Source organism: Triturus cristatus, chromosome 7, assembly GCF_964204655.1.
Source record: "Triturus cristatus chromosome 7, aTriCri1.1, whole genome shotgun sequence".
Lineage (NCBI taxonomy): Eukaryota > Metazoa > Chordata > Amphibia > Caudata > Salamandridae > Triturus > Triturus cristatus.
In genome coordinates this window covers 1,440,843,384-1,440,866,567 of record NC_140590.1, presented here as the reverse complement: position 1 = coordinate 1,440,866,567, position 23,184 = coordinate 1,440,843,384, and the positions used below count along the sequence as shown (strand labels likewise).

At 43.8% G+C, this 23,184-nt stretch overlaps 1 protein-coding gene across 6 annotated transcripts in view; it reads right to left on the bottom strand.

The window, feature by feature from the left end:
- The window catches only part of EPB41L1 (erythrocyte membrane protein band 4.1 like 1), a 595,815-nt gene that overhangs the window by 269,441 nt on the left and 303,190 nt on the right, over positions 1-23,184 (bottom strand). For all 6 annotated transcript variants that reach the window (XM_085619170.1, XM_085619173.1, XM_085619172.1 and 3 more), the window contains one exon: positions 4,924-5,126. In XM_085619170.1, coding sequence (XP_085475296.1) covers positions 4,924-5,112 — 189 coding nt within the window. In that variant the 5' untranslated portion in view covers positions 5,113-5,126. The remainder of the gene's footprint in view (positions 1-4,923; positions 5,127-23,184) is intronic.

Below are 23,184 nucleotides of genomic sequence, written 5' to 3'. Positions count from 1 at the left end.
GACCCAGGATTGCAAAATATTTTGGGGGTATCTAACAGAGCGCTCTATGCATGGAGTGTGTGAGTGATGAATTACAGTAGTGTGATGTTCATGCTTTGGGGAGCATGGGACTAAGAGTAAGCAGAATAGTTGAAACATACAGCAGTGAAAGGATTAAAAGATGTGGGAGTTGTGCTTTTAGATGTACAAGCATCAACGCATTTGACAGACTGTACGGCCTCTAATGTATAATCTACAACAGAACTGGTGGCTTTAACATTTTGTAAAGCTGGAGGGTGGTGGAAATTGCACATGGTCACAGAGCTAGAAGATGATGGTCTGGATGTGGACCAGAAAGTAAGGGTGGACCCTATGGCACATTGTTCATTAATGGAGTGGAAATCAGGATGTTAATATAATCTGGTTCAAAGATAACTATAACCAGTTTGGAAGAGCTGATGAGTTATCTAACTATGGGATTGCCTTTTGAGAACTGAAGTGAAGGGAGACTAAATTTACCCAATAGCCCAAAGTGGTTGAGAAGAATGAGGAAAGTGAGGCATCATTCTGGGAGAGGCTGAGGCAAAGTGAAAATCCCAAGTATTGTAAAGAAAGAGATGTCAGACGGTTGGGTATTTAACTTAAGCATGGTTTTGATACTTAATGAAGAGGTGAATGGAGAGAAAAGAATACTTTTTCATAGGGCGCTCAGGTGGATTCCTGGACAAGGCACAGTGGAAGAGGTTTCATCTTGACATTATATTTTAGAGAAACTCGAGATATATTAATGTTTTATTGACTTGATTATTAAAGGTGGAGGTGTCTGGTATCTTGTAATTTTGTGTGTGTGTGCATGGGTGTGTGTGTGCGCGCGCACATGCGTGCGTGTGTGTGTGTGTCCTTTCCTGTGCAGGTCTGCAAGACCGAATGCTATACAAGATAAGAATGTTTCTCCAGGATTGCTGAATCCTTTTTTAGTAACCTAGCCTTTTCATTGTACCCAGCTGGAAAGTTGGCACAGATGGAAGCAAGCAGGTGAAGAAGGAGCTCTTTGTATGTCTGTAGTTCTATACTCAGAAGGGAAAAGATCTGTCTCTTTGTGGATGAGCACCTTTTTGTGTCCCAGCACCCCTTATGACAGAAGCTTCATCCCAAGCAGGTAGTCTCATAGGACAGGATGAGTCAAGAGCAGTGGTGGCCGGTAATTTTACCGGGGGCGGGGGGTGCACACATACACACTCTCTCACTCCCATGCATTCACATGCACACACAACACTCACTCACAAAAAATTCATACATTTATACATACACACACTCACCCCCCAAACATTCAAAAACATAAACGTATTTGCCATGCAGGTCCCGGAGAGGAAAGCCCTTGAGTTCCCAGGAGGGATGGGACTGCTGCCTTCGGTCAGTCAATGAGGGACGGCAGCAGTCCCACACTCGTCACAGGATGAGGTCGGTGAGACTTGCTAATCCTACTCCTCTCTGTGACGAGATGTTGCTGATTAAACTCGACCCTGGGCACTTCAGGGCTTAAAACTGAGGTGCCCAGTTCTGAGGCATTCACTAACACTTCCCCTCGTCATGAGGGGGAGGGCCTTGAGGCACTTTTGCCAGGCTGAGGAGGTCCCTCCCACAGGGCTGTGAAATCCTCAGCCTGCCAAAGTTCAGTTCAGGCAGCCTGAGCATTTTACACATGTTAAGCTCCTTGCTGCATGACCTGAACAAGAACAGTGTCTGTCAGGCTGACCTTTGTTTATCCTGACAGACACTCTTCTTGCCAGGAAAAAGGTGGGGGCGTGGCCCCGGAGCCTAAAAGGGCAGGCCGCTGCTGGTCAAGAGCCTAGAGGATAACTGTCTGGTCCTACACTTCCAATGAACGTCTGCACACAGGGCTGCTCTAACTGCTCCTCCGCAAGTAAGTGGGTCTGGAGTGCCTTCCATTTTGCCAAGGTCACTATAACTCCATTAGCTCTACCCACTGTTATAAACTGAATCACAAGGTAAATGTTTCCTCTAATTCACTCACTCTTCCTGGTAGCAGATGTGCCATCCTGCCAAGGTACAGACCTTGAGCAAGCCTTCCTTTGACTGCCAGCTGAGGGAGGTGGTATTTATTGCCCATCCTTTCTCTTCCTACTACAAATGGCGCTTATGCTGAAGGTCGTTGAGCAAGGACAGAGAAACAAGCATCTTTCTCATTCTCTCTCCATAGTCTCTGGGACGTGTTGAGTACCTATTGTTTCCTCTCTGAGTCTGCCACTAGCCTTGCAGCACTATTCGCATCTTCGCTATCACTGGCTACTCTTACGGCAATGGTTTCTATGTTTTTTCCCTGATATTTTCCCACCTATTTCTGCAGTGATGTTACAATAGTTAGACATTCCCGGAAGCATGTGCTTCTGCCTTGATGAAGGGACATACCTGTGCAGCCATCATGACTCCTTTATTAAGATTTGGGAGCAGTGTGTATGAGAGACAGAGAGAGAATGCATATGTGTTTGTAAAGGGAGTACACAAGATATCAAATCTTGTTCCTGTCTAACACAGCTTAACTTTCATGACCATAACCCAATTAATTTGTTGCACTAGTGAGACTTGAGATGAACCGTGCTACCGAACATTTTTGGACTGGCCTACAGAGCTCTTTGGCAGTGTCTGAAAGGCTTGTCTAACTGGTTAAAATGTGGGCCAGATTTTTGGCCGCCTTTGGGCATGTTTTATGGTCTGGTGTGCCAGTTTTTATTGTTAATTTCCCTGACATTATCGAAAACACTGCCTGCAGCAAGCACAATTGAATACAATCTCCCATGGATAACACCTAGACAGGCTGTCTGTACAACTGCCACAATTTTCAAACATGGACCACCTTGTTAGCTCTCCGATTCGCTAATAGGGGGCCACTTTTATTTTGGTGCCCAGGCCTTTTATGTTTCCTAGTACGACCCTGGCTACAGATCATTATTCACTGTTGGTGTTGGTGATAACACACACACATGCACACAACCACACACACGCAACAGTGCGCTGTAGTAGAATACAAACAGCGCTGCCCCAATGATGCATCACATACTAAGCATTGCTCATCAGTGTACACCAATGCAGACCGAGCAGTCCTCGGTGATTACTTGTACTGAGTGATGTCATTTGTGCCGAGTGGTCCTCAGTGACGTCATACACACTTAGCAATTCTCAGTGAAGTAATACACACGCACGCACAGTCCTCTGTGCTGTCAAACATACTTAGCTGTCCTCTGTGACATCAGACACACAAAGTGGATCTAAGACATATTCATCTGTGCCGTGACATAGGCCTCTATTAACCCCTTCAGTGCCACGCCCTTTCCCCCTCCTGTGCCGGGCGTTGCACTAGTGGGTGGGGTTCATGACGAGATAGTCTCGTCATGGGCACAGCGCAACCGTGCTCCATGACGAGACTATCTCGTCATGGGCACTGAAGAGGTTAAGAACTAATCAAGGAGCATGCTGGTGATTGGTATTTTGGGATCCAGATAAACACTACAGACATGTCTGCTTTTTTACAAGGACTCTCCCCCACAGCACTGTTGTAGCATGCTTCATCACTGACACTTCACCCGGAATGTAGATACGTCAGGAGGGGCTCAACCTTGATTAAGGAAGCTCTTTATTTGTGATTGTGCTTAGGGCATCTGTACAAAGAATCACTGATTGCGTATGGTACTACCCCGTTCCAAAGAGCGATGTGGGTGACAGCCCTTTAATCGTCTGTGGTGTTTGCAGCAGGATCACAAACTGGCAATCAGTAATGTTCACCATGATTGCTTTCTTTTGTAGATTCTATCGTGGTGTAGATGTTTGACGCATAAGCAGAAGCTGGCCAGGCTTAGTTCTAGCCCTTCTGCCTCGCGACTGGATCAATTCTTAACATATCTCACCAATCCTCAGTGTACTGCATTCACACCTGAGATTATTTCTTGTCAGGAATCATCAGTGATGTCATACAAACAAAGAGATCATCACTGATATAAACAATGATGTGATACTTACAGACTGATCCACAGTGATGTCATACACAAAGAGTGAAATTCAGTGACGTCAGACACACGGTGCAGTACATAAATACCTAAATACCTACACACGCAACAGGCCTGAGTATTTTGAGAGGGGCATCGGTGGGAGAACAATGGTGAAGCGGGTATGTGGTAAAATGTGAATGCGACTGAGCAGCAGCAAGGGGCGCAGGGTGATCAACAGAAGAGTTGGGGTGGGAGTAAAATATTTTTTTTAAACAAGCTAAGCAAGGGGGAAGGACCGGGAAGGAATTGTATGTGGGCTTATAAAGTAAACACCCCAGAGCTGTTGCAGCAATGAGGAGGTAGGAAAAGCAACTAAAGTGAGGGGTAGGCTAATGATAAAATACCTACCCACACAAGACGAGCAGGAGGGGCGAGAAAACCAGCAGCTGAGCTCACTGCCGTAACGAAACTTGAGGGCCCCCCCTGCTAGGTACTTGAAGGGGCCCCCTCCGGAATCCACCAGGAGCTCATGGCTAGAGTACTGTGCTGAAGGGCCCCTGGAGCTTGCCCCTCCCGCACCGCGGGGGCTGCGGGTGCCTGTGTTTCGCAACTGGCTGAGCTTGGATTTGGAGAGGAACACTGAGCGTGCAAGGGGTGGCGATGTAATGGGGAGTAGCACACAGGGAAGAGAGCAGGAAAACACATGCCCTCTTATGTAGTTCCCTGAATGTAGGCAGTGTAAGGATACAAGTCATCCAATCAAAAGGATGGTAGAGAAGCTATGCCAGTGATAGAGACAAACGCAAGAAGGGGATGGAACGCATCTAAATAAGATACAAGGAAATGAGATTCACAAAAAAATCCAACCAAATGTAAGCAGAAGTCAGTAGGTGAATATATGGAAAGCACCCTTTGCTCACATGGTATGTAGGGCACGCACCTGTTCGCCTTTCGATGAGTCAGCATTGGCTCCTGACTTCTCCTGGGCATCCAGATTGTTTGCCCGTGGCCCTGGATTTGTTGGCGTGGAGGCCGCTGATGGCACCACCGCTGCTGCCACTTCTAGCTGCTGTGGTGGCTCCTCATGGGCATTCTTCAACTCAGAATCTGGGTCCGTCTCCGTCGTCATGGTTACTAATTATTCTAGAAGATTTCCATACACAAGGGCAAGAGAGAGAGAGAGAGAAAGAGAAAGTAAGTGACTGAATGAGGAAATTAAATGCTAAATCCCTGCTGTCTTTGATAAGTGAAGCAGACATCATGAAGGAGCACATGGCCCCCACCTCACGCCTGAAAGATTATTTACTAATGTACGCTTTGGAGCTTCTGGGCAGGAATTTGCATTGATTAATGAAAAAAGGTCACCCATGTACATCTGCCTGGAAAGAGAAAAGAAGCAACAAGCCTGACCTTCAGCCTGAAATCAGAGTGAGTCTCTGCCCCCTCATCCTGCCTGCCACTCTCTAAATTTTGATGATTATTACAGCCAGATGTACAGATTTGGATGTATCTCAGATTACCATATACATAAACATCGCCCACCAGAAATATTGTGCCTTAAAAATTATTTTCAAAAATAGGGTGTAGATTTTCTATTATTAACTCCAATAGGGTGATATTTTGCAAAAAAATATTCCAGACACGTTACGTATGCGAGGCGACATTCGGACAAAGATATTCTGGTACTACACCCCAAACGTATGTGCCCGCTAGCCCATGGAAAATATCTTGAGGTACACCACACATTTATTCATTGTGAGTCGTGCAAATCAAGCTACCCAGCTCTTGACACCCAGAACTCCTTCTTTTGAACAGAAAAAAGCAAGAAGCAAGTCCTAAAAAAACTGTTGAGGTGCTGATTAGCATAGAAGAGGTGCGATGATGCTACTTCATCATAGGAAGGTCTGTCCTTTTTCTTGATATGATACCCTTTCTGCTGTCACAGAGGAGGTACAAACTTTACAATAATGTCATACTTTTTAATGTGAGTATATGATAAAAAAATTTTTTTTAAATATAAACCATACATAGATGTCTGCCTACTTACCACTGCAAAGCAGTCAATATTTGAGGTCATACAAAATCCTAAAATTCCAATATAATCCATGAATGTATTAAAATATATGTATTTTATTGAATTGTATTTATACCTGCCATGCAATAAAACACAAACTAAGGAATGAGAATGCTGATTTGAGAAGCTATGCACTGCTGTTATCCATCACATTAGGATTCACCACACGTTACCAATAACACAAATAAAGTCATCCGAGGCTGCCTGCCATTTCCTGGGGGATGTTGAAATGGACTACAACAGGTCGGAGTTTTACATCCAAGAATTTAAGCTCACTGCAGTGTTCACCTGTAAAGACACTTCACACGCAATTCATATAAAACGTGTCTTTATTCAAAAATCCAATACATACTTCAAAGAGGGCCATGTCGCACAGGAAGCAGTGCACGTCCGATAAGCTCAGTAATCAGCTGACTTCTGTTCACCAACTGAAATTTGGAAACATTCCAGAAATGCCAGCTGATGACGCGTGACGACACAAATGCTACGGTGTCCTAAAGCGGACACTCAGCAAGTCAAATAAATTATGACGTCACCATGTGATCATATCTCTTCACTGGGAGTCTGTGTGAAGAGCATCGACATCCTACGTCACAATGAGGCACTTTGTGACATCAACCCAGAGAGGGCCAATGAAGCAGCCAGTCCTATCAGCCATTATTCTTCGGTAACAGAACAGGATTCATATCCGCCCCGCTCTAGCAATGACTGCAAAGCTGCTGTGAGGGCGCGAGCACATCTCTCGTGCAGAGGAGCTAATGGACAGGTGATCTAAAATGTGCGTGCTTCTGAGTGGTGCGTTTTCAGTGTGGCCAGAGGAGTCCGATGAAAGCCTAACTCAAGGGAGTAAAGGAAAACCAAAAAGAGAAAGTATCGAATCCTCCTCTGGGAGGCGCACTTTATAAGGCTAATGTCAGAATATTGTGTGGAAGAATATGGCGCTACAAAAAATGTCGCATCTAAAATATTGACTACCACAATACTGTGAAATTAGGTATACGTAGCTTTGTATAGATTCACTATTCCTAACGATGTAGCTCTTTTATTGGATGTCTCTGCCTGTGCATCAATGCACCGGAAGGGATATTGTCTTGCCTAGTGTAGTAAGTGTGTATTTAATGTAATTCATTTATTATGGTTGTTGTTGCTTTAAGATGTGGAATTCATGTGAGTGTTCTGTGTGACTTAGTATGATTCTGGAATGTCGGTGTGTGACATCCAGATGAAGACTTGGTTGCGAATAGAGCACGTCGTGGGTCTGCTGTACTTGGATTAAACCTCCTAACATTTTAACGTCTTCCTGTGTTCCTGGAGTTCTTTATTATCTTTACTGCTGGAAGACGCATACTACATATTTTGGCGACGCTAGGATTGGGATTCATTTGGCAAGAACGCTGTCGATTCAAGGAAGCGTTTAACCGATTTTCACATCCAAATTTACAAAGAAGAGGATAAAAGACCCACCGACCGATGCATCCTGTGTATTTTGGCATTTAATGCAACTTGACACTTGTGAGTACGATTATTTCACTCACCCGTCTTTTTAATTCAACGGCTTACTTCGTGCCTGTTGGTTGATTGGGCATGATTTGAATTGCTCCCTGGATTCTGTGCGCATGCTGCTGCGTGGTCCGCGCTGGTATTCTAATTCCAGCTGATTCTTCGAAAGCCTGCTTTCCTGCTTCACGTCGAACGTCTGTGACACGGCAACGCGTGATTACATCATCACGTTTGGGCGGCCATTTTGTTGGATTGGGATAGTTTGTATTGGAAAGCATTGGAGCCACGTCATACTTTTTGATCGTTTTTTTTTCTTCTCGTTTTTTTTTCTTTCTCTGCATATTTCCGGACACAGTCTGTGAAAGAACAGTTTAAAAAAAAAAAAAAAAAGAAACCTTTAGTTTTCACAATGCCTAATTCCAATGAGAGCATTGTGGCTCCACCAGCTTTTTTGAAGGTTGCAGGTAAGCCACCTACACCTTGGCACAAGTGGTTAAGGGTGTTCACTAATTATTTGGAAGCAATTGATGCTCTTGAGTACTCTTCTTCAAGGAAAAGAGCTATTTTATTTAATCATCTTGGTGATGCCGGCCAACAATTATTTGATAGCCTACCTTCTGTTCAACATCCGACCTCTGATGACTCTTGGAATGTATATTCGGAAGCTTTAGCTCGCATGGGTAATCAATTCAAAGATGAGCCCTCCATAATGGTTGAGAGACATGTTTTTTTTAAACGAAAGCAGTCATCAGAAGAATCTATAGAGGATTATTTGGCAACGTTAAGGGTTTTGGCTACAAAATGTGATTTTGGATCCTATTTAGATACTGCACTCAGGGATCAATTAGTATTTAACTGTTTCAACAAAAAAATACAGGAGCGCATTTTGACTTGTAAAAACCCAACCTTGGATGAAGTTGTGGTTATTGCAAAAAGTATTGAGTGCTCTGTTACATCACAAAGAATTTTATCCGAGACTGCTTGTGCACCAAATAACGCCAATGTTATGAGTTTATCGTCTGATAATAGTAACCAAATTGAGATTAATGCTGTAAAAAATCGTTTTAAAGATAAAAAAGTGTATGAGCGTAGACCTAACATTTTTTGTTACAGGTGTGGTTCAAAATTTCATGTGGGAAATTTTCCTAATTGCCCAGCTCAAGGCAAAAGATGCAACAATTGTAAAAAGATTGGTCATTTTTTTACTATGTGTAGGTCAGAGAAAAGGGCAAAAGGAAAGCAAAGGAGTGATGATAAAAAACCCAGACGAGGCCAGGCACTGAATCAAACAAGATGACAGCTTTAGGTTCGAACGATACATAATTGCTATTCTTTAGTCACACAGAGCATCGTGTTGCTAAACCTTGGTCTTGAAAGCTCGAGAAGAGAACTACTTCTCTTTCACTCGCTAGTACCAAAACCTCCACTGCCTTGTTGGCTTTGATACCACTTGTGAGACTTTGCGGATACACTTGGCTCTTTCTTCTTCCAGCCCCCTGATTCTGACAGCATGGTCTCACACAGTAAACTTGGCACCAGGGCTTTAAAACCCATCATCAAGAAGGAGTTGTGCGACCCACCTGCAATCATGAAAGTCGGAGCGACAGTGTGAACTCTCCACTCGGCTTCTGTTCCTGGCCCAGGCATGTTACACCACTGAAGTGCAGAGAAAAAAACTGCAGACTCAAATAAAGATGTCTGTTCCGATACACGGGTTTGGGCTGATGGAAGCGAAGGGAAATGCGTCCACAAGCAAATGAAGACAATCTCAGTCCAGTACGATTGAGTTGGGTAACAATAAACATCTGTTATTCAGCACCAAGATACCCTTGGGTGAACGAGCGCTTTACAAATATATGTTATGTTATTTCAAGAGAGGCAACGGGGTCCAACACTTTAGTTAGAAACTCACAGCTGGTGCTATTGTATGGCGTGGGTGGTACCAGATACTAAGGCTGCATTCTTGATACCATCTCATGCCTCTTACACTCCCTGCCCCTTTAACTTTATTCTTTTATGTTCTTTTTTGTATCCCTGCTTTCTTTCTTTGGCACTGTTTATTCATCTTTGTCTTCCTACTTCTTTCCCCGTTTTGTCGTTTTAAGGAAAAATAAGTGCTGATCCCCAAAAATTAGTTCTGGTGGGCCCCACCTGCAACCACCAGTTCAAATTAAGCTCTGCCTATTTCTGTTTACCAGTTTACTTTAATACAGGGACTCTCAGATCACATTTGGAAAGCCACAGCACAAAATTGTACAATAGTTGTTGTTATTAATCAGCACGGATTCTTTTGAGGACCTACATCATTGGATACAGTAGTAATTACAATTCTGAATTCTGTGCCTGCATTAGTAAGTATATGACATGGATCTTAGGGAGCCACCGGAGTGCAAAGTGACTTAGGCTAGAAGTGGAATAATTCGGGTGGAGTAGGGTATGGTTTAAGAACAAACTTTAGAACATAGCAGTGGGATTAGTTCCAAGTTTGTGATTAATACAAGGGTCTGGAGTGTCAAGAAGCCTTTCAACAAACAATGGTTGAACCTGCTGAGCCATTCTGCACACTGACTAAAGAGTAGCTCTATTTTGCTTTGGTTTTTATCTGCTGATAACTTGCAGTCACCTATGCTTTGATGGATAAAAGATAATGATCCAGGTCCATCAGCTGGGAAGGAGTGCCTAAGAACTGGGTCTGGAGATACCACCGATAAGTGCAACATCAGCCTTTCCACAAAACATTACAACTGCTTGGAGGCTTCCTGATTCCTTAAACATGTTTCTGTTGGGTTGTACTTCAGCGTCTGCACAGACTATATGGCTGCTGACGCATGAACAGAGGCTACCGGTTCGATTAATGACTTGCGTGAGAGTCCTGAATTGGGAGATGTTACTTGGTCCAATATTGTGCCCACCACAGTTGTTCACAACCCTTGAACTGCAGGATATGAATACCTTATGTGAGGAGCCCATGGGACGTCGACCTTGTGGCTCCTTCCAGGTTCCTATGCGAACCCCCAAGAAGGGTTTCACTGCCATTACCTATCAGTGACCCACATGTTACTGACCTAACTTAAATTCCTGGTTACAACATAATTTCAACAAAATATTTTGTTAGTCGCTTTCTATTAAGAAGGGCCCTTGTGCCTTGCTGCAGTATCAATTCTAGAAAACAGTACCTCTCGCTACAGGAGACTTTTTGATTGATATATATATATATATATATTCACTGAAAAAACCATAGGTTTCACACACGTTATAGTTAGGAATTAGCATTTAAAAAACCTTGCAAATTCACTGAAAAAACCATAGGTTTCACACAAGTTATAGTTAGCTGTACATTTCACTCGTAAAAAACCAATGAAATTCCACGTTATAGTTAGTGCAGGCAACTATAACTCACGCGACCGCAATCCTCTGCTGATGCTAATACTGTATTTAGACACTTATTTGCCCATGTCTTCTTCCATTAAATTTTAGCTATACATATATTACAAATATTTTTTTTTCATAAAGACACATATGTCATTAGCAGAGGATTGCGGTCGCGTGAGTTATAGTTGCCTGCACTAACTATAACGTGGAATTTCATTGGTTTTTTACGAGCGAAATGTACAGCTAACTATAACTTGTGTGAAACCTATGGTTTTTTCAGTGAATTTGCAAGGTTTTTTAAATGCTAATTCCTAACTATAACGTGTGTGAAACCTATGGTTTTTTCAGTGAATTTGTACGTTTTTTTAAATGCTAAGTTACTTTACGCCGTTCGTGCCGTGCGCGCCCACTTCACGCAGTTCGTTCCGTGCGCGCACAGTGAGCACGCGGTGCGCTTCGCGCACCGCGCGCCCACTTAACGCAGTTAGTGCCGTGCACGCACGGTGGGCACGCGGTGCGCTACGCCCACCGCGTGCCCACGTTAGGCTGGATGGGCCATGTACGCATGATGCCCTTCGCGCACCGTCCGCACACGGAGGACATATTATGCGCTTCGTTCAGAAAAGGTTTTCTGTTAAATGTTCACTAAGGTGACATATGCCATGCACAACAGGTGCCCTGCGGGCACCTTTTGCAAACGGGGGGGCGAAAATATGGATTTTGAATTTTTTAAATTAATTTTGTACCGTACGCGTACGGTAAGCGTATTCGGCGTTTTTTCAAAAAAAAAAATATATTTTTTGGCCTTGGATGGCCTTCTGGCACACCATAACCAAGGCTAGGTGGTTAGGAGCTGTCTAGCCTGCCCCCTTTTTATGATATCCAACTTTGTTTTTCCTCCACCACTCCGAGTGCGAGAGGGAAAATGGCGGCCGACACTTCCTGGTTTCGACCGATTCGAATGTTTACTAAGATCTAACAGCCAATCAGAATCGCGCTCGCGCACGGCACCGTACGCGTACGGTAAGCTTACGGTGCGCGCTCGGAGCGCGCTTACAGATATATATATTGATTTAAATGCTATTTTCTCAGGAACTACAGAACAGATTTACACCAGACCTACAAAAGGCACTTCCTTGACCTGAGGACTACCTCTCTGCCAAATTACAAGTAATTCTGTTCAGCCGTTCGGGCTGTAGCTGTGTCTAAAGGTCCTATGGAAAAATGCATGGGGAAAACGCGTTTTGGGACCCCCCTTTTTTCTCAGCCCCCGCTTGATGAATCCCCCCGAGACTTTCAGGGTAGGAGCGGAGCGTAGCGCCCCATTAGTTTTGAAAATTTCGCGAGGATTCGTCGACCGACGCCAAAGTTATTCCAAATAGAATGTTGCGGATTTCCTATGGAAACAGGGTCCTAACTATAACTACCTACTGGCGACCGCCAGTAGGTAATATATATATATATATATGTCCTGTGAACAAGGCTCTGTGGAGCTGAAACGCGTCATGGCGACAAAAGGAGTTAAGTAAAATCACCTTAGCACTCACATTGGGTCCGTGTCCATCTGTTCGGTGTGGATTTTTGTCGGATGTGGAGAAGAAAGTGATATATATATATATATTCACTGAAAAAACCATAGGTTTCACACAAGTTATAGTTAGCGGACATTTTACTGATAAAAAACCATTGAAATTCCCCCGTTATAGTTAGTGCAGGCAACTATAACTCACGCGACCGCAATCCTCTGCTGATGACATATGTGTCTTTATGAAAAAAAAATATTTGTAATATATGTATAGCTAAAAATTTATGGAAGAAGACATGGGTAAATAAGTGTCTAAATACAGTATTAGCATCAGCAGAGGATTGCGGTCGCGTGAGTTATAGTTGCCTGCACTAACTATAACGAGGGAATTACAATAGTTTTTTATCAGTAAAATGTCCGCTAACTATAACTTGTGTGAAACCTATGGTTTTTTCAGTGTATATATATATATATATATATATATATATATATTCACTGAAAAAACCATAGGTTTCACACATGTTATAGTTAGCTGGACATTTTACTGATAAAAAACCAATGAAATTCCCCCCGTTATAGTTACTGCAGGCAACTATAACTCACGCGACCGCAATCCTCTGCTGATGCTAATACTGTATTTAGACACTTATTTGCCCATGTCTTCTTCCATTAAATTTTAGCTTTACATATATTACAAATATTTTTTTTTCATAAAGACACATATGTCATCAGCAGAAGATTGCGGTCGCGTGAGGTATAGTTGCCTGCAGTAACTATAACGGGGGAATTTCATTGGTTTTTTATCAGTAAAATGTCCAGCTAACTATAACATGTGTGAAACCTATGGTTTTTTCAGTGAATTTGCAAGGTTTTTTAAATGCTAAGTTACTTTACGCCATTCGTGGCGTGCGCGCCCAGTTAACGCAGTTCGTTCCGTGCGCGCACGGTGCGCTTCGCGCACCGTGCGCGCACAGTGAGCACGCGGTGCGCTTGGCGCACCACGCGCCCACTTTACGCAGTTAGTGCCGTGCACGCACAGTGGTCACGCGGTGCGCTGCGCGCACCGCGTGCCCACGTTAAGGGGGATGGGCCATGTACGCACGATGCGCTTCGCGCACCGTGCGCACATGGGGGACATATTTTGCGCATCTTTGTGAAATGTATTCTTCGGGCACCATTTGCACACGGGGTGGGGAGAATGTGGATAGTTTTTTTTTTTTTATAATTTTTTACCGTGCGCGTACGGTAAGCGTAATCGGCGATTTTCCGAAAAATTTTTTTTTATTTTTTTTTGGGCTTGGGGGTGGTTTGGGGACCCCCTGTATCAATGCTGGGTGGTTAGGATCTCATGAAACTGCCTCTTTACATATATTTGGGGTACGTTTTTGCTGCCCAACTCAGGAAGCGAGAGAGAAAATGGCGGCCGCCGCTTCCTGGTTTCGACCGACTCGAATGTTTACTAAGATCTAAGAGCCAATCAGAATTGCGCTCGCGCACGCCACCGTACGCGTACGGTAAGCTTACGGTAAGCGCACCGTAAGCGCACCGTAAGCTGCCACAGATATATATATTGATTTAAAGGCTATTTTCTCAGAATCTACTGAACAGATTTACACCAAACCTACAAAAGGCACTTCCTTGACCTGGGGACTACCTCTCTGCCAAATTTCATTAAATTCTGTTCAGCCGTTCGGGCTGTAGCCCTGTCTAAAGGTCCTATGGAAAAATGCATGGGAAAAACGCGTTTTGGGACCCCCCTTTTATCTCAGCCCCCGCTTGACGAATCCCCCCGAGAGTTTCAGGGTAGGAGCGGAGCGTAGCGCCCCACCTATTTTGAAAAATTCACGAGGATTCGTCGACCGGCGCCAAAGTTATTCAAAATAGAATGTTGCGGATTTCCTATGGAAACGTGGTCCTAACTATAACTACCTACTGGCGACCGCCAGTAGGTAATATATATATATATATATATACACACACCATGGGTTGTTCTTCACAATGGCCTCACAATCATTGAGGGAAGAAAGCGATTACATCCGCACTGCCACCAGTCCAACTCTAGTAATAGCTTTACAGAGTAGTAATCATTATGTTGAGTTTACTTGTAAAGTCCATTCCTCTTTCATACTGTTAAATATTTAGATGCAAGAGCAAACCAATCCATTCGGCTCCTAGACCCAAGCGTGTCATGTCCTGTAAGATCGCCCACTTCACAGCTGAATTTCATATCCAGTCACTGATTATGTAATGTGTTTCCATTGTTTTCAGTTAAACTGATTATACATTTTCAAAAAACAAATAGTTTGGGCAAGTATGCTAGTGTGTGTCCTTTATCATCTCAACCATGCCAGGAGAGACTGTACGTGTGTGTGTTTCTTTGTGTATGTGTCTTTTGTAACCATCAAGCATCCTTGTTGTTATTAGACACAGTGTTCCTTGCACTTACCATGCTTGTGTTTTATTAGCATGAAGAATATTTTGTTGATTAGACAATATGGGAGTTGAGTTCTAAAAGCATTTGTGAGTACCGGAAGTAGTCGTACAGATGTTGCATTTGAAGCGCTCTTACATGTCTTTGTGCATCCTTCACGAAACACCCAACTATCTTTTAGCAAAAGGGGAAAGAGGGCAAAATTCACTTCTATGTGTTCTAATTGTACATGACAGTTTATTGTACATTCTCATGTTCTCCCTATTCTAGGCATTTTAGGATCAATTCCTAAATGCATATAGGAATATGTAAAAGGGTGTTCCAGGAGTAAAACTTTGCACACTCCTCCACGATGCTTTTGCCAGCTTAAAAACTAGGGGGCAGATTTACCAGCCCCTTGCATCATCTTTACGACACCGTTGCGTCACTTTTGTGACGCAGCGGAGTCGTTAACAATGCGCCACTATGCAACAGATTTACAACGTGACGCATCTAGTGAAATATGTCACGTTATAAAGCCCTGCGCAGTGGCGGCTCCCCCATGGTAATAACTACCATTTTATGTTTCTGCCTTCTCGCACGGCGAGAAAGCAGAAGTGTCTGGTTGGGGATGGGCGGTCCTGCTCGAGGGCAGGGAGGGAGTGGCTTTCCCACTGTTGTGCATAATGACTGTTTGGTCGGCCCTGTGGCCGACCAAACAGTCAGTATGCACAACAGTGGAAAACCCACTCCCCCCTGCCCTCGAGCAGGACCGCCCACGCTCCCTTTTTAGGTCTCGCCTGACCCAGCGTATGCGCTGGTCTGGCGAGACTTAATGAGAGGGCTCCAAAAAGTGCTACCAGGCCAGCCTAGAACTACAGTGCATGTGCGTTGGTGTGCGCGCGCCGCGCTTGACCGCGATTACTTTCACTTTGATGTTTGATCGCAATCACTTTCACTTTCGCGGCCGCATGGCATAGCCAATAGGTCTCGCTTTTGGGACCTTATAAGTATTTAGTTGCATGGCTAAACACTTATAAGGCCCCAAAGGCGAGACCTATTGGCTATGACAATGCTTGTTCTCTATGTAGGCTGCTGCATGCAGCAGTTTACATAGAGAAAATGGCCTGGGTGGGGTGCACTCCTCGCCTCAGCAATCACAACGCTGCCATTGCAGCGTTGTGATTGGCGGAGGGGAGGGAGGGAGGCTGCCTTTCCTTGATGACGAGGGCTGCAGCTCGGAATTGGAAACTGGTGGACGGCAGGAGCGGGCGTCGGACTCGGGACCCATCCAGAAGCGGGACGGTAAGTTTTATTTTACATTTTAATTTAATTAAACCCCTCCCGCCTCCCCCACATCCCCATGCGATGACCCCATTTCCACCCCCCCCTCCCACCCACCCGTAATGCCGGCCGTGACTGCTAATTTTTTTTTGGGGCTCTTTTATTTTATTATCCTGACTCGTGCTAACTGACACACTCGTGATGATTTTACTTTTACTTAACTGTAACCCTTTCCTCTTAAGATACATGTGAACCGTCAGCGATAACGGTCATTAAAGAAATGCAGAGGCAGATGAGCATAAAGGACGCTGATGGATTGCTGACCAAGTTTGTTGGCAAATTTGGGATTAAAGAGTTTGGACGTTTTGCAGAACACGGTTAAACGCTGTTTGGAGTGTGTTCGACTCACGGGGACAATATTCTGATTTTATATCTGTTGTGGAGCACTTAATTGGGGCAAATTCAACGAGATTTCAAATACATTGCTGGTTTGCTAATGAATTTAAACACATACACAACGCGACAATTGTATGTTCTTGTGTTTGTTTGCTCGGCCTCGGTTCACAATCGCACTGTTGCGCTTGGCAGGCAATCTCAGTTTGATGTTCTAGTTTTATGATACCTTTGGCTTCATGCGAAACCTTGGCTGGTGGGAAGTGCTTGACAGGTAAATTTCAGTGCAAACTATTTCCATGTAGAGAGTGTTCAGTGTTGTGAAAAGAAAGGAAAGCCTGAAAAGTTCTAGTAATTGGATTCTTGCATTTCCAATTTTAATGTTTTTAGTTTATTGCTGGCTGTATGACTGTTGTGGTGGAGTGAGTGGGAATCATGGGAATTGGGGTGTCTTGGTCAGAGGACTTGGGGTGTCTTGGTCAGAGGATTTTGAGCTGGGACTCTCATACACACAGCATACTATCTGCAGAAATGGCACCTGGCAGCAAGCACATGAGTGATGCTACTTTCACCAGTCACAAGGAAAGGGCATGCCTGGTCGCCAAATACACACAATAATAATCTTATCTAACACAGAGATAAGATCGCTCCTTTGGTTAACACACTTCTTGCAGACCCATGCCTGTGATCTAGTAGGTCTCAAAACCCAATCCAGTCAGACCCAATTGACGTTTCATCCTTCTGAGGTTCAGGTTGATAAGTACCACATATATGATTCAAGCCCCAACAGACAGACACATCTGCTTGAGCTACAGAAATGAGCAACTATTTTGGGATATAGAAAGTCTTCAGAAAATGTTAGATATGTATCTGCATTGAGATATGAGTGCCCACTCTATGGTAAATGCACTTTAGTCTCACAGTGTACAGCATAGAGCCTAACAGCAGCATGTGGCGTTGACAGCCATAAGAGGCCAATAAGAACTTTGTTTTCATACATTTATTTTAGAAATTGTGGTGGTAAATGTACTATTTTACACCAAGTTTTTAAAGAACTTTTCTCAGGGTGGGGAGGATCAAAACCCCTAGAAAATTTCGAGTACACTTCCTACGGTCACTAGCATAAAAACATGTGTTGACTAGTTTTACGCCCTACCACTTTCAAATTCCACCAGTCGCCACTGGCCCTGCGCTACATTATACGTGCGTCAGGTAGAATGTATGCAGGGTTGGCGTTCCGTCGCAAGGAAGCCCTGTAAAAGTGACACAGTGAAATCTATAAGATTCACTTTTACGTCCATGCTGCGTCAAAACCTTACGCCTGCTTGAAGCAGGCGTAAGGTGTGACACAGGATGTTAGATATAGGGCGCCCCTGAGCATTGCTGGAGTCTTGTCGCGCTTGCGACACAACTCCTGCAATGCGCTGCCCTTCCACCAGAAGATGCGGCACACATCTGACTATCCTTACGCCACGGTGCATCGCATTGTAAATGCGACGCATCTGTGGTGGCTCAAGGGTATTCCTGCATGTCGCATCTTTACTGGCTCATCCCTGCTAATATGCAGGGATGTGCCATTCCTTGTAAATCAAGTGATTTCTAAAAGAGTTAACATCAGTCTCAGCGCAAATCTGTTGATGCGGCGAGTTCCACAGTGAGTTCCGTGCACAGAGAAGCTTCGCTCTCCTGCTCCGATTTTTGCATATATTGTAGAGTGTGAGTTAGTGCATACAGTGAAATGCCCTTTGCTATAAATGAAGATTATGCAGTGCTTTAAAGTTTGGGCAGAATATTTTAAACTGTATACTTTGATCCACAGTTAACCAATGTAACTGTTTCAACAGAGGTGTATCATGAGGTCTTCAGCCATATTTTCAACTGCTTGAAGCCTAAAAAGATTAGTATTAGGCAGAACCCCATATAAGGAATGGCACAGTCCAACCTCGAGCCAAACATTGCTACCATTACCAATTTAAGGGCTTCTGCGGACAGGCATGACGCCAGCTTCCTAATAAACAAGAGCAAAAACATACATTTGGAAACCACCAAGACAATCTTAGGTGTTTTTCTAAGACTACTATCCACTTTCACATCCAGACTTTTTGCAGAGTTTGTCTGGGTGGGAAGGGGCCTCATTTACAAGCATCAGCAGCGGCGGCCGCTCCATTAGGGCGGAGGAGCGCCACCACTTGTACATAAAACGATAATGAAACGGGTTTTAAAACCGTTTAATTATTGTATATATTTTAATTCCCTGGACCCACCCCCAGGACTCTGACTCTGATAACACTGCAGGTAGGGAAGTGGTGGGCACTCCATTCACTGTGCATGAGGTGTTTGGCCAGCCGTCTCAGGCCGGCCAAACCCCTCATGCGCAGAGAAGCTCTCCTAAGCCTCAGCAGCATTGCTGGGGCTGGAGAGAGCACGCACAGGCTCCCTGTCTGCCTGGGAGCGCAAGTTACAAATGTTCAGGCCAATACTGAAGCTGCTTTCATGCAAGAGCAGCTTCAGGATTGGCTGGAGGGCAGGCTGGGAGCCTGAGCCCTGCCCCAGAGCCAGAAGCACGAAGATCTGATGCCCGGGAGATGGCAGCGGCAGCAGCATTTAGGTAAGTTTACTTGTATTTTATTTTTTTGTGCCCAAACCCTCCCTACCTCCCTCCTCCGACCCCGCCTGCTCACCACTTTGGCAGAGGATGGGCCGCTACTGAGCATCAGTAGTAGTTAACCAGAAGTCAAGCCTGTTGTTAATGACTACTGCTTCTGTTGTTCTGCCTTCAGTTTAGGTGATTGCTGCTCATCCATCTCCACATGAAGCACATCACCTTTCGGAAGGCCACTTGCGTAGAGATTTTACCATCAAGATGAAACTGATTAGAGATAATTTACTATTTTAAAGACCTCTTTCTGGATATTGGTTTCTTCAGAAACATTGTTGGTGTAATAGATGGTCTTTACAGTGAATATTCTTTTTATAATCCAGCATACTCCGTTCAAAACTGTTTTTACCAGTTTTGTCATATTTTGTTTTCCATTGCCGTTCAGGTTGCGTAGATTTTTGCCTCCATCAGCTCATGAGTAAAGCATGGAGCGGATTTACCTATGTTTTAACTCATGACTTCACTCTGGGAGCATGCACTGTGCCTGCTTCCTTTAAGTAGGGAGGGTATTCTGTTTCAGCATCTTCAAATATGTTCCCAATAGAGGCTGTGTATTATTAAGGGTTTTTATTATTGCCAAGGGTCGACCTTATTCCATTTTCAGACTATTTCAAAGTAAGTATGGTTCAACTTCGATTGTATGCTCTTCATGTTTGATTGGAGTAATAGAGGGAAGAAGGGTGGAGGCTAAACTGCAGCATAAAGGATGACATGACATGCAAGGTGGGATAGAAAGAAGGGGACCAAGAGGCATATTTATTTAAAAAATCAGAGCACAGTGTTATGCCAACTTTGGCAATGCCGCGGCTCACCCTTGCATTTCCCCTAGCGCTTAAAAGCGGCCTGCCGCCAGCACAGGCATCCTGCCTCCATGTAGAAAGGGTGCCTGCGCTGCAGGGACAATTGTTTATGTGCAAGAAGGGACACCTTCCTGCACATTAACAATCATTTAAGGCGATTTGCCCTTTGTATGTGTGCTGCAGAATGCCGCACACATGGAAAGAGCAACATACATATCGCCATGCTAAGACCAGGCATTCCCGGTATTAGTTTTGATGCTGCCTCAGCTTTGTAAATCTGAGGAAGCGTTAAAAAGCAATGGGTATTGCAGTGGAACACCCACTGCAACGCCCATTGCACGCCCTTTTGCCACAGAGGACTGAGGCGAAAAGGGGCATATTTACAAGGTGGCATTAAGTCACGCTAAGTGGCTTAGCGCCTCCTTGTAAATATGTGAAATGACGCTACGCTGCCCGAGCATCAAAAAAGTGACGCTCCCATGGCAAAAGGGACTTATAAACATGCCCCATGTAAGGCATAGTGGGAAAAGTGGAAGAAAGCGGAGCTATAGATTATGACGGGCAGTAAGTGAGCATGGGGGGGAAACAAACATGTCTACACATGAGAAGAACTACAGATGTAAGGACATGTTCACAAAGTAGGAGGGAGACTCTGCAAATAGGGATTAAGGGGGTGGTAAATAGGTGGAGTGGAGTATCTATTTGACTGGCACAAACAAATCATAGAGACTCCGATTGACTATGCTAACTGTGTATTCAAAGTGAAAATTGTTGGCTTTCCCATAAAAATGGACTCAAGTTCTTCCGAAAGTAGTTGTATGGTGTCAGGGTTTGACTAGCTTCTTTTTTCTTATTGGCACAATATTCCCCTTATTCTAATGACCCTCTCCTAAATGCAACAGGATCGATTGTTTTAAAAGGAAATATTGAAGTCTGGCCAAAAATGCACTTAAGAACACTCTCTGAATTCCATCTGGAGATGGCTCTCTATTTATGCTAATTAATGCAAGTTATTGCCTCACATTTCTGCCAGTAAGCAACATTCCATATACACTGTCTTAAGAGGGCACTTCTGTGAAGCCAAAACTTAAAGGGTATTCAAACGTGCATAGCGATGAAAGAAAACCTGCTAAGAATGCCGGCTTTCTCTATCTATCACAAATTAAAATGTCACCTTTTTGTTATTTAGGCACTCCTGGAACACAAGAGGTCCCACATTGTTGTGCTCGGCTGTTCTTTTCCTGCTAACTGATATTTATTCAGCTATATGAAAAAGTGCCTATTTTCTACTGACAATAGAGGAATGACTCTTTCATTTAAACCAATTACTCTCTTTTAAGGTACAGTACTATTAAGTTATTCAAGACAATATATATGCAATTGTGTATTACATAGCTTTCTAATAATATTACTTTCTAATAACATTACTTTCTATAATTTTCCTTGTGTTTTTTTTAAGTTATAATATGCAACTAAAGGCTTCTGATTTTTCATTGGAAAAGGTCTGCTCGCCTTTTAAAGAAAATGTGTAATTTCTTGTAAAAGGAACTCAAGTTTATTGGTTTGGCTGCACCTAGCTCTTCAGTTTGTAGACTAGTGGGCGCTGGGCCCAGATACTTAGGAAAAAAAGCATACAGACATAGGGCCTTATGTAGGTGGGCTTGCATTTACCACTTCATAAATACCGAATCATACCGATTCGGTATTTATGAAGTGGTAAATGCAATGTAGGTAATGAGTCGGTAAATATTACCGATTCGGAAAAATTCGGTAATTACCGAATCGGTATTTACCGATTCGGTAATGAGGCATACCTTCCCATTGATGGGAAGGTATACCTCATTACCGAATCGGTAAATACCGATTCGGTAATGGGGGAGCACATGCAAGGGTGGCAGGGTGTCACATTGACACCCTGTTGCACCCCTGATTCGGCCATGTGTGCACATGTGGCGCACATACATGCCCTAAGGGCATGTATGTCTGCCACATTGCACACTTAAACGTGCACAAAAATGCTTTTTGTCACCTATTCGTCATTTACCACCAACCTTTAGTTGGTGGTAAATAACGAATCCCCACACCCACCACACACTCCCCCTACATCTCATTTCATGATTCGGTATTTACCGAATCGGTATATTTACCGAATCTGTAATATTACCGATTCGGTAATTTTACCGATTCGGTAAATACCGAATCATGAAATTCTCCCCCTACATCTCAAAAGCCAAAATACCGGTCGGTAACGGTATAATTACCGAAAATCGGCCGTTACCGACCGGTATTTGGCTTCCTACATGATGCCCATAGTGTGTAGGGTACTGGCAACTGCCCTCTGGAGCGTGCGCCTGGCCCCCTTTACTAACAGGTTTACCTGACCAGTGACGCCTGTGGTGGGTGGGTGCCATGATTTTAAACTTACAAAATTGCATGGTTTAGCTTTTCATCTAAGATGTGTCTCTGACACTCATTATCTCCTAGAATGCACAATGTTATATTTTTTAATAATATGCTTTTGACACTGATTGTCTAAATTGTTATCTAAATAATTGGTGCCACTCTTGACTCATTTCCTGCATTTCACACGCGTGTCTTATTATTTTAGATAGCACATTTGTGTGGTAAGTTGGGTGGTAAAACCACTCTCCACTAAAGCCCCACCTTCTCATTAACAAACTCCGCCCCCATCATTGTGTAGTACCCATTCCTATTTCGTAACTCAAATGACAACACATTCTGTGACTGTCGCCGCTCCTATTCTGTAAACCACAGCCTTAAACTCTAACTCCCATCCACCCCAGTTTGAAACTCTACTGATTCTGCAAGATACTGGACCCAATTCTATAACTCAACAGCTCAATTTTGTGACTCAAATCCTCCCAAACTGCAGTTTTGAGCCACCCTCCATCCACCCTATTCGGTATGTCTCATCGATCATTTAGTAACACTCAACACTTCTTCTCCAACTTCATTACCTAATTCTGTAATTCATGTCTATTTCCAGTCAGTAAATCCTTCGAGCCTCTAACTCTTAAAATACACTTGGTACACCACATCCGTTGACACTGTATTTCTACCTCTACTCTGTAACACATAGTCCTATCCCTCATCACTGTGTACCTCTCATTTTTTGTTTGATCTGTTTTATTAGCCTTTTTTAGAGAGATTAAAGACATTACAA